This window comes from Bidens hawaiensis, unplaced genomic scaffold (genome assembly GCF_021521415.1).
Source record: "Bidens hawaiensis isolate Kalapana, Puna unplaced genomic scaffold, B.hawaiensis_p1.1 tig00067808_1, whole genome shotgun sequence".
In the NCBI taxonomy this organism is placed as follows: domain Eukaryota; kingdom Viridiplantae; phylum Streptophyta; class Magnoliopsida; order Asterales; family Asteraceae; genus Bidens; species Bidens hawaiensis.
The window spans coordinates 21,908-34,559 of NW_027502022.1; the positions used below are offsets into that span (position 1 = coordinate 21,908).

At 40.0% G+C, this 12,652-nt stretch overlaps 1 protein-coding gene across 1 annotated transcript; it reads left to right on the forward strand.

The window, feature by feature from the left end:
* Positions 1–243: 243 nt before the first annotated feature.
* On the forward strand, positions 244–1,956 carry LOC143605057 (formiminotransferase cyclodeaminase-like protein). Its single transcript, XM_077081315.1, has 2 exons — positions 244–675; positions 1,296–1,956. The coding sequence occupies exons 1-2, from the start codon at positions 306–308 to the stop codon at positions 1,805–1,807; spliced, it is 882 nt and encodes a 293-aa protein (XP_076937430.1). The 5' UTR covers positions 244–305; the 3' UTR covers positions 1,808–1,956.
* Positions 1,957–12,652: the final 10,696 nt, after the last annotated feature.

Genomic DNA, 12,652 nt, shown 5'->3' on the forward strand with positions numbered 1-12,652 from the left:
CGACTCGCTTATAAATAAGTCAGTGTCAAACTAGCTAGTTTCGAGCGAGCTTTGGACAAGCATCAGGCAACGAGTTTTCTCATGACATGGTTTGTTACCAAGAGCAAAGGGCATGTTAGCTCATGTTATATTTGTGAGTTAAATAGTTGTTGTAAAAATAAAAATATAAATAAATAAAATAAAATAAATTCTTATTTTGAAAATTAGGTATGAAGAGGCCATATATATCAATGATCCCACCATTCAAAACAAACCATATAACACAAACATTAAAATACCAAACTAGTTTACAAAGAACCAAACATATGTCTGCTTCAATGCTTTATTGTGGTAAAGTTTACATATCCGGTGCACGAAACAAGCCGGCTCTCGAGTTGATTGAACAAGCCGCTAAAATGTATCCCGACACCGCAATTGTTAACAAGTTTGAAGATGAGACATACAATAGAGTTGGTTACACTCTTGTCTCCAAATCATCAGATTCTTTGAAGAATGCAGTTTTCTCGATGGTCAACGCAGCTTATGAAGCCATTGACTTTGACCAACATAGTGGAACTCATCCTCGTCTTGGTGTCGTTGATCATGTTTGCTTTCATCCTTTAGGTTCAACTTCTGTTCAACAAGTTGCATTGATTGCTAGAGCTCTAGCTAAGGATGTTGGTTCCATACTTAAAGGTTTGATCATTCATATAACTTTATCTAATAATAATAATTATTATATTCTGATCGACATTATTGTTACTTCTGTTGTTTGTTTTCGTTATTATTATTATTATTATTATTATTACTACTACTTTAAACTTTATTTAATAATAATAATTATTATTATTACTGCGTATATTTTAATCGACATTATTATTACTTATGCTGTTGTTTGTTGTCGTTGTTATTATTAATATTAATATTATTATTACTACTACTACTACTTTAAACTTTATCTAATAATAATAATTATTACTCCGTATATTTTGATCGACATTATTATTACTTCAGCTTGTTGTTTGTTGTCGTTGTTATTATTATTAATATTATTATTATTTACTACAACTTTAAACTTTATCTAATATTTATTATTATTACTCCGTATATTTTGATCAACATTATTATTACTTCTGTTGTTGTTTGTTGTTGTTGTTGTTATTATTATTTTGAACGATATTATTATTAATATTAATATTATTATTATTACTACTACATTAAACCACATTATCATTATTACTACTGCTACTGCTACTGTTATTATTTATTATTATTTTGATCAGTACTACTACTATTATTATTAATGTTCATTGTAGTCCCTTGCTACGCATATGGAGCCGCTCACAAAGAGCATAGATTGTTGGATGCGGTCCGGAGGGAACTCAGCTACTTCAAGCCGAATGCGACAGGACAACAATGGTCAGGTGGGCTAGAGTCAGAGGTTCTACCACTTGAACCAGACGAAGGTCCGGTCCAAGTGGTCAAAACCAAGGGTGTGGTGGTCATAGGAGCAAGTGGATGGGTGGTTAACTACAACGTGCCCGTGTTTTGCAAGGACATTGGTGTGGTTCGTAGGATTGCAAGGAGGGTGAGTGGAAGAGGCGGTGGGCTTGTATCGGTTCAATCAATGGCTCTAGTTCATGATGATGTTATTGAGGTGGCTTGTAATTTGGTTGAACCGAGTCAGGTTGGTGGTGATCAAGTTCAAGGTGCGGTTGAACAGCTAGGAGCCGAGGTGGGTGTGACCGTTGGTAAAGGGTATTTCACTGATCTATCGCCCGATGACATTATTCAAACCTACTTTAAGATGATATCATCCAGACAATGAAACAATTTTTATTGAATTAAACTTGATCTTTATTGAGTTAACTTGGATAATTAAGTGGATTAATATCCACATGTGTGCATGTAAATATAATTTGTAGTTTGATATGCATGAATTTTAAGATATAAAAGATCAAGGTTGATTTTGATATGCATTCTTGTTCATGTGACATTCAAAATCACAATATTAGTATATTCACCTATATGTAGAGGTGCACAAAAAACCCGATCCGGAACCGGACCCGAAAAAATACCCGAAACCGGTTTTTCTGATACCCGGGTATTCTATACCCGAAACCGGAACCGACCCTACCCGTAGGGTATGGATAGGGTATGCATTTTGAGATCAATATCCGTACCCGGAACCGTACCCGATTTATACCCGTAAAGACAGGGACCTGGTCATACCCTATACCTGATACCTGGTTGTACCCAATACCCAATTTCCAATTTTCTAATACCCGAAATAATACATAAGTTTTTATAGTATATTTTTATGTTTACTTCACAACTTTTATATTTAAGTTTTTGTAAAATGCATATTACTAAGTAAATAATTTGTAATTAAGTGGATTTATGATTTTTGTAATATAGTTTAATTATTTTTATAAATTACGAAGAAAAATTAAATTTTAAACAAAAAAAATTAAAAAATGTATAAAAAAATTACAAACTCAAAACGGGTATTAATACCCGGCTCCAATACCCGAACCCGATCATACCCACCCGGGTACATAGGGTTGAGTTTTTCTCCTCAATACCCTACCCGAACACTACCCGATTTCTCTCAATACCCGATTTTTCAATACCCGATCATACCTAAAACCCGTTCCATACCCGAACACAGGTATTAGAAAAAACCCGATTTGTGCACCTCTACCTATATGTACACTTGTATATATTGTCTAGTATAAATAATCAAGCTACGAAGACAACAATACAAAAATGGTGTTCATCGTTTATTTGTTTTGTGGAAAAGAGCCAAGAGGAGATGGTAGTGATGATGGCAACTAGCCAACTACGACAATAAGATTAAACAATTTGTTTTGTATATGTTAAAATTTTATATATCATCCTCACTAATCACTCAAGATAGATATTTAAAACCATATTGAAGAAATGCTAGCTCAACCTAAAGGTTAAACCTGAATCAAACCTAAGGGGTAAACTTATGTCTCAACCGGTTTTAGGGTCAAATCTGATCTCCACGCAGGGCCGGCCTTATAGGGTGGTAGGGTAGTCGACGGTCACATGCCCGATAACCCGCTAGGAATTTTTTAAAAAAAAAAATTTATATGAATTTTTATTAAAAAAATATGTATAATCAATGTTTCAACATAATTACATACTTACTAGCTTCATCTAGTGGCAAAGAGGTATGATCTCTAACCCAATGGTTGTGGGTTCTAATCTTATTTGAGAAATTTTTAAGTTTATTTTTATACAAAAGTTTTTTACACAAATCAAATCATAACCAAGTAAGCTCATTTAAAAATAAATTGTTTAAACCCAAAAAAATGCTTCTTTTACTTAAGGTACAAAAAAAATTCGCCTTCTAGGAGCCGGCCCTGTCTCCACGAGTTGTTATCCATCAAACATGCAAAAGATGACACCGTGAGCTCGTTATGAGAAGAAGAATACGTTATTCTTCTCGTAACCACCCTCCGACGTGTTAATAAGTACAAATTTTAGAAAATAATCATAAGAGTGAGAATCTTTTAACTATTGGTTTGAGTGTGGTATTTATAGCCGGTGGAGGTGGAGAACAACTGGTCGAGCTATCACTATTAGTAAAACCTTCTATTCTTGTGGGGGAGAGGTTTCTGATTGGACGTGACACTAGTTATGGGAGGAGCCTTTGGCGGGTGGTACAGTGTTGGTGTTTTGTCCTTCCTCTTTTGGGAATCTTGAATTGTATGCATTTTTGTCTCCTTCGTGGGTGACTGGTCTCTTGCCCACGGGCTTCTTGTAAGTTAATAAGGACGGATCCATGTGTGGTAACTAGGGTTAGTTCCTCGGACAATGAGGGTTGACCCGCGGTAGATATCCAAGACCATCTTATGGTGTATTTGGATCCGCTAATGAGTTTAGGACCCTCAAACAGACTCTTAATGTGACTTCTTTGTCGCCAACCAGAAATAATAATAACAATAATAAAAACACTTTAAAACATAATTTCATCTAGCAATTTTGTCATGATACTCAAGATCATGTATAAAGAATATGAAAAATGAAAGTAGAAATAATGAATGGGTTATAGGTCAAAATCATTGGCCACATCATCAAATTCACGGGTTGCTTATCTAGACAGACAATTATGTATAAGCCGACGAAAGAGTACATATGAAGTGGTAGGATGGATAAAGGCATTTAATTTGTATTCATTTTGTATTGTTTTTAAGTGAAAGAATATAATGATACTTTTGACATAACTTAATATATCTTTTACATTATCTAGTGATATATAATCAAATGTGGTGTTCACAGGTGTACAATGAAACAAAAACTATAATAATAATAATAATAATAATAATAATAATAATGTGGGCAAAACAAGGGCAATTCAATCAATCATACTTACGTAAGTATGTTGATGTTTATGGAAAGCGATAAATGAAACTATGTTTAATGGTTCAAGTGCGTCGATCAACATATTCGAAGAAGGCAAAATTAAAAATTAAGACGATTATCGTTTTTATGGGCCAATAACAGAGGAGAAATGATGGGGTTAGATTGGGAGAGGTGGTGTTCATTTACGTTTTGAATAATCTTAATGTAATTTAGTGTTAAGGTTGTACTCACCTATTTGGATTTAAACTTGGTGGTTATTAGTGACTTACTAGTCGCAATGCTTAAATAAAAGTTGGCCGTTAGAAAAACGTAACTCATATGTCCTTTTCATGTGTACATTTTTTTAAATCAAATGTTTTATACCTATCTTCGTCGATTATACTGAATTAATTAATCGGAGAACAAGTCCATGTATTTTCTCGAAAAATATCGTCTACGTGGTAAAATGTACATCAAGGTGGTTACAATTTACAAAGAATACTTGGTACTCTGATTTCTATACAACTTTAAGAATTGAGATTAGAGACTAGAAATTTTGTTTTATAGAAATCATGTCAACCGCGATGCGTCCTCTTCCATTCTTTTGTCCATATCAGTTGTAACTTATACCTAGACTAGAAATTGGTTAACATGTATCATTAAAAATAGGGTCCTCACTAGCAAAGTAAGAATTCAAGCACAACTACGAAAGGTAAGATAAAAGCTGAAAGATTACATCATTTAAACCAATTGTCACACACAAGAAATAGGTTCATCCAAGTGAACCAACTTTTTCTTACAACGAGGCAATTTGAATCTAGTAAAAATAATATACGACAAATCATTTTTATTATTGATTATTATAAAATTTTCTAACTTAAATTTTGTCACAGTGGGCGAATTCCACCCTCGGTTACATTGTATTGCCACTTATTATACCAGGCCAGCTTCGAAGAGAAGAAATATTTTTTAGGCCAAAAGCGAAATTTTTTTTAGGCCTTAATTAAAATAAACAACTTTTTTGTTTAAACAATTTAATTTTAAGTGGGTTTACTTACTACTTATTTATGATTTGAGTTGTGTAAAAAACTTGTGTATAAAAATAAATATAAAAATGTCTCAACTAAGATTAGAATCCACAACCTCTTGGTTAGAGGTCATAACTCTTTGCCGCTAGAACAAGGTAGTGGTTATGAAATTATGTTAAAACATTGATTATACATAATTTTTTTTTTACAAAAACACATAAAAAAAATTATAACTTTTTTTCCGGGCCTAGCGGGTGTCGGGGCCTGTGTCCATCGACTACCCGGCCACACCCCTAGGCCGGCCCTGTTTAATACCCCAAAACCCGGTCATGTGACTTAAATCACATATCACACATTGCGGAATCATTGATCCCCTTTACAACCCTTTTATCACTTTACAAAAATCCCATGAAAAGTTATAACTCAATTATCTTAATCGGCGTGTTATCCAACATTTAATTATGTGACACATTTCGTTGTCACATTAACAATGTCCTTTACCCTCTGCCATGTTTCATGTTAAAAGTGACATCCTTGTCAAAATATGACCCGGGTTTAGGTACCACCAATCTCATCAATACCCAAAATGAACCAAACAATGTGTGTTGATACTTGGATATCATCTTGCTTCTCACTTTACAATGTCACACATTGCGGAATCATTGATCCCCTTTCCAACCCTTTTATAGCGTTACAAAAATCCCATGAAAAGTCATAACTCAATTATCTTAATTGGCGTGTTATCCAACATTTAATTATGTCCCCCCCCCCTTCTCAGTGACGAGCTCACGGTGTCTGTTTTGCAGGTTATCAGAAGAACCATCTTTGCCGGGTCTAACCCCTCGTGGGAAACATCTATTTAACCCCCAGATTATCCGTAATATGCCCGGGGTCGATTAGTGTTTCTTCATTGGCGCCATCCGTGCATAAAAGCTAGAACTTCATTTCTTTTCAGTTTTTTCAAACTTCTGGAAAGATGGTTAAAGAAACTCCGGTAACCACAACCCCAGCTACTGAGGGGAATACCGGCGACTACACAGTTTTTACGAACACTACCCCGGTTACCCAAGCCGGGGCAAGTGCAGTAAATTTTACGAACACTACCCCAGTTACCCAAGCTGGGGCAAGTGCAGTAAATAATCGCTCACTGGGATTCACCGATACCCAGTTAGAGAGACAACGAACGAGGCTCCCCCGCCAAACACTCGATGAAGTTAAAGCGTGGGCGGAAGCACGTCAAAAAGAATTCCAAGCTGAGTTGGATGAACGCTTACGTTCACTCCAACAGCCTGAGGAATTCGGAGAGTACTGGGACAATGATTCGGAGGAATCCGATAGTGACGCAAACCCTCGTCATAGGGCGAAAGGGAAGCGTAAGGAAACGGACTCCCAACCGAGAAGGCGTTTTGGAGAAACCTTCAAACCAAAAAACGCAGGTGGAAACCCATGTGACTTCTCCAAAACATTTACACCAACTGCTGCAAAGGCGGGAACGTCCAAATTTGCAAGGGACATTGCGGAAGCAATCGTCCCGAAAAGTGCCAAACAGATGTCCAACATCGGCACTTACGATGGTATATCTGATCCAGACGATCATTTGAACAGGTTCATAGCGGGGGCAACCGTCAGTAGTTGGACGGAACCTACGTGGTGTTACATGTTCCAAATGACGCTTGTTGGGGCAGCTAGAGCGTGGTTCGATCGTCTACCGGTCCACCACATCTACGATTGGGAAGACTTCCAGCAGAAATTTAGCCAACACTTCAGCCAACAAAGAAAGTATACCGAAGAGCAATGGACAATCCTCAAATGCATTCGAGAGGAAGATGAATCTTTGCCAGACTTCATCACTCGCTTCAACTCAAAGAAGCTAAGTCTGGGTAATATTAGCGAAGATCTTGTTCGCGCTGCTTTCATCCAGGGCGCGAACGACCCAGAGCTCATCCGCACCTTAACGGGTAAAGATGGCATGCCATCCACATGGGATGCCATCATGACAGCAGCTAAACGCTTTCCGGAAACGGAGAAGCAACTGGGTAGAGATCTCCCCCAGAGCACAAACCTCTACACCCAGAAAACAAGAGAAGACAACGTCCTTACCGCCCGACTAAACAAAAAGCGGAAGCTAGGCATTTGGCAGTAAAGGGTAAACTTTGACACCTCATCCGGCTTGCAACATCGGTTAGGCGAAAGGGATAACGTACAGTCGAACCAGAACTCCAGATGGACGCCACTCACCAAAAGCGTCACCAAGATATTCGCCACTGAGGAGCTCCCATGGCCAAAGGCTCCAATAATCCGACATCGTCACAATGCTGATCGGAGCAAATACTGTGACTTTCACAGGACAAAAGGCCACAACACTGAAGAATGCACAGACGTAAAGGACATCGTCGAAGCATTTGTCAGAGATGGGACGCTCGCACACCTCGTGGCGTAACGAACGCTGAGCAGGCTGATGCGTGTAGAACCCCAGCTGGGGAAAACACGAATAAAATTGCAGCTTCAATGCCGGAGACTACATACTGCGTAAACAACGAGATCCCGAACCAGGTGCATATCGGCTCGATGGCACTCCTATCACAACAACATGGAAGGGAGCTCAATTACACAGTTTGCATGTAGATCAATTCCAAATTTGTAAAGAAAAGGCCCAGAGCCACTTCTAATGGAAATGATTCTCCTTAGAACATCGACGCTGATGATTTTACATTTATACTTATGAACTTTCTACACGGATATGCCGGTCTTCACCGCATACATAAGTGTGAAAGAAGTCGTTGCGTGGGGAAGGCGGCAAAACCCGCATAAACCCAAAAAACGGCAAACCTTCACGCAGGTCAGTTAAAGGTAAAGTTCAGTCATCCCACTAAATGAAAGTGCCGGTCTATCCGCACGAATCATGATAGAGGAAACTGAACACTAACCTATTAACAACCGCGCGTCGAACGGTTAATTTATTCAACACTGATATGCCGGTTTTCACCGCATAATTACGTGGAAAGTCGTTGCGTGGGGAAGGCGGCAAAACCCGCATAAACCCAAAAAAACGGCAAACATTCACGCAGGTCAGTTAAAGGTAAAGTTCAGTCATCCCACTAAATGAAAGTGCCGGTCTATCCGCACGAATCATGATAGAGGAAACTGAACACTAACCTATTAACAACCACGCGTCGAACGGTTAATTTATTCAACACTGATGCCGGTACTCACCGCATAATTACGTGGAAAGTCGTTGCGTGGGGAAGGCGGCAAAACCCGCATAAACCCAAAAAACGGCAAACCTTCACGCAGGTCAGTCATAGGTAAACTTTTGTTATCCCACTAAATGAAAGTGCCGGTCCTAACCGCACAAATCATGAGAGGAAACCGAACCTATTGACAACCGCGCGTCGAACGGTTAACTTATTCAAAATACTTTAGAAAATTTCTAACAGAAGGATGAGGAAAACCTCCACGCAGGTTAGATGTAGGTAAAGTTTAGCCATCCTACTAAGTGCAAGTGACGGTCCTACCCGCACAATCACGAAAGAGGAAGCAAAACTTCAACCTATTATCTACCACGTTCAAAGGTTAACTTATTCTAAACACTTAGAAAATTTCTAAAAAGATGAGGAAAACCTCCACGCGGGTCAGATATAGGTAAAGTTTAGCCATCCTACTAAGTGCAAGTGACGGTCCTACCCGCACAATCACGAAGGAGGAAGCAAAACTTCAACCTATTATCTACCACGTTCAAAGGTTAACTTATTCTAAACGCTTGGAAAATTGCTAATTTAAACTAAAGTATGCATGAGCAAGTCATATAACGTTTATAAAGCAAGTCATCCAGTGAAAGTAGCGGTCTTACCCGCACAAAGATTTATATTTCATAATATTCATTACAAGAATGGCCGGGTAACTACCCGCCTACAAGAATATAAATCTGTACAAGCTAAACCTATCCTAACAGTGGGAAGGGATCTTCAGGATCAAGCTTCAGGACCACTTCCACTTGGACCAGCACCATCAGTAGAGCGTGGCGGTTCAAGGAAAGCTTTAAGGATAGCTAGCCCATCATCAGCAGCAGCAACTTCGTTCACCTTCTCCACCACCGGATGCGGGAAGGCGGCATACTGATTCACTGCTTGGTCATAAACAGCTTCAGTATCCACATCATACAAAGGGAAGTTGGAAGGCGGGATGCCTTTCTCAATGAACCCTAGACCAAGCAGGAAGCCGGCCTTTTCCCCATCCTCATGAGAAGCGTTGAGGGCTGCGCTCATGGCATCGTCGTATGATGTGTCCGTGAAGACTCGATGCACAACCTACAAAAAAAAAATATACAAGTATCAAAACCTTTTCTATTTACAAAGAAAAGCGTGAAGACATTATGAAGCTAAGCTTACCTGAGACAACGCTTCTCGAAGAAGCCATTCCTTGGTAACCAGAGCTTCCTGGAGGGCAGCTTGAGCTTGGTTACGGGCGCGTTCGGCTTCACTTTTGTTAAGGTTGGCAAGCAACACTTCTTTAGCCGCAGCCTCTTCAACGCCCTTTAGCTTCCGCTCAGTATGGTCAAGCACCCCACTCTGGTCCAAGATCTCTTGGAGCTTCTTGGCGTCTTCCATCGCCAAGGCATCATGAGCATGTTGGAGCGCCTCTAGTTTGGCTTTAAGTTCCTCATTCTCGAGGCGTAAAGGCTCAGCAACAGCTTCAGCCTTGGTGGCCCTCTCGGTTGCGTTCCGTGCAGTTTCCTTAGCCAGCCGAAGCTGTTCGTTAACAGCTTGGGCAGCCTTGGAACGGGCCTCGAGCCGGGCCTGAACTTCAACCTCGAGGGCCTTGAAGGCCTTCTCCTTTTCCGCAGCCACTGCGGTAAGCCTCCTATTCTCCTCCCGGACAGCCCGCGCCTGAGCTACTTCTTGGATGCGAGCTGCTTTTAACTTGTCGTTTTCACGACAAAGCAGCTCGACGCGCGGCTGCATCCGGGCCAAGAGAACCCGAAGCTCATTGGTTAGCCTACCCACCTGGTAGCTGTAACACCCCGACCAAAGGCGGATTATACATCGGGGCGCCACATATTGTTTCATTACTCGTGACACTATTGGGTGTCAATATTTAATAAATATATTCATTCACGCACGCGCAACGTAAACACAAGATAACATAAATCAACATAAATCAATATATTATAAGGCAAAATATTCGAACAACAATAACTTGTCTTGATACATTTTAATCTAGGTCCAAAAGTAAAAACGTCCTACGTGTCCACAAGCTCCAAATGTAGCTACAGCAAACCTGAACATGTGTTAAAATAAACGTCAAACACTTGCGTGTTGGTGAGAAATCAAGTTTAATACAATACATAGATAACAATAAATCTGCGCGCAACATGTGTATGTCTGGTTTTCAACAAGGGTGTAATCCGATCGGGACCAACTCTAAGATTCATACTCATAGACTGCCAGTGCTCACAATTGAGCTCACAAACAAGAAAGACTGTGCAAGTGTAAACAAAAGAGAAAATCATAAACGATAGTTCTCCCGTGTTCATCTAATGGTACCATGAGAACTGCGGAATAGACCGACAAGACGGTTAATGATCCACACATACAAATAAACAGCCAAGTCTACGTCCTCAACACATGGGATACTGCGCGACTAAAGTTCATAAACAAGTTTAAGACTCTAAGTTTGTATGAACACATGAACATCCCAAAACATTAAAAATAAAAAGGGATTAGGTACGAGATTACTCACTTGATAAACGATGCGGTGTAAGATAAAGCAAGAACCAACTTTAAACAAGCACAAGTTAACCTATAAATAAGATTATTGTTTTAATGTTTTGATTTAAGTCTTGATTATAAGTTAGCATAATTAATAAGTAAATTATTATATATAATATATATATTACCGGAAAAGCAGGGCAGAACAGGATAGAAGACGAAGGCAAAGAGAGAGGAGACGGCAGAGGAAGAACAACGGCAAGGAGTAAGAGAGAACAGGAGAGTTTAAGTGCTTTGTGTGTGTAGTGTTAGGAAATTAACATTATTATTTATAGGGAAACCCTAGGGAACACAATCCCTAGAAAAGGGGGAAAAGATCTCCAAAAAAGTAAAAGATTCCAAAAGCAAAAGATATCAAAAGATATGGCAGCTGCAGGGGGTAAAGGAAAAGCTGACAGGTAACAGTAAACAGGCATGGGAGGGTCAGATAAAGGTACTGGTCAAGCATGGAAAAAGCAGATCTCAAAAGATAATGTCAGTCACTTTTTCTGCCAACCAATGGGGTTGGTGCGCATGCTGCGCCAAAAGTGGCTTTTCAGACACAAGATAAGTCAGGTCAACAACACAGGAGATAAGACATCACAAAAGTAAACGGCTGGATTAAACAGAAGAAAAGACTCAAAGGGTTTAGCGCGAGAAGGCATCGAGTGCACGCGCGAGGGCGAAGGCAGACAGAGAACAGTCCACAGCGCGCCGCGGGAAGAACTAGAATCCTTAGCGCGTCGCGGGAAGAACTACCATTCTTAGCGCGCTGCGAGAAGAACTACAATTCTTAGCGCGTCGCGGGAAGAACTTCCGTTCTTAGCGCGCTACGAGAAGAACTACAATTCTTAGCGCGCTGCGAGAACAGTTTGCCTCGCGTATCGCAGGAACAACTGGTCATCGCGCAGGCTTCCTTGTAAGGAGTCTGGCGCGTGGAGCTGCGCAGACAACCTTAGGCGGGAAGGAACAAAGGACAGTTAGGGGTTCAAGGCTTAAGGGCGGAACAACGACAAGAGAGAGAAAGAGGCGGGATGGCAACAAGAGGGAAAAGAAGGCGGAAAGAGAGAAGAAGAGGGACGGGACGGCGGGAAGGAAAAGAGAGAAGAAAAAGGAAGGAAAGTATATTATTATTATTAAAAGTAAAGTATAAGTATAAATAAATATTAAATCATAAAAGAAAGAGATCGGATCGGAGAAACGGGTACCTGAGTCGGGTCGGATCAGGGCAGATGTCACAGTCTCCCCTACTTTAAGAAATTTCGTCCCGAAATTTATCTCGAAGTAGGTTGCACAGAGAACAGGTGCGGGTACTTGATCTTCATTTGATCTTCCCTTTCCCATGTAAACTCGGCTCCGCGCTTGGACTCCCAGCGAACTTTCACGATAGGGATACGACTGCGCTTGGTTTGCTTAACCTCGCGATCCATAATCTCAACAGGCTTCTCAACAAAATGCCTAGATTCATCAACTTGAACTTCATCAAGTGGAATGTGAAGGTTCTCGTCAGCTAAACACTTCTTG

Coding starts and splice junctions, on each gene's coding strand:
- LOC143605057 (XM_077081315.1), top strand. CDS start 306: ATGTCTGCTTCAATGCTTTATTGTGGTAAAGTTTACATATCCGGTGCA. Junction 676..1,295: donor TGTTGGTTCCATACTTAAAG/GTTTGATCATTC, acceptor TGTTCATTGTAG/TCCCTTGCTACGCATATGGA.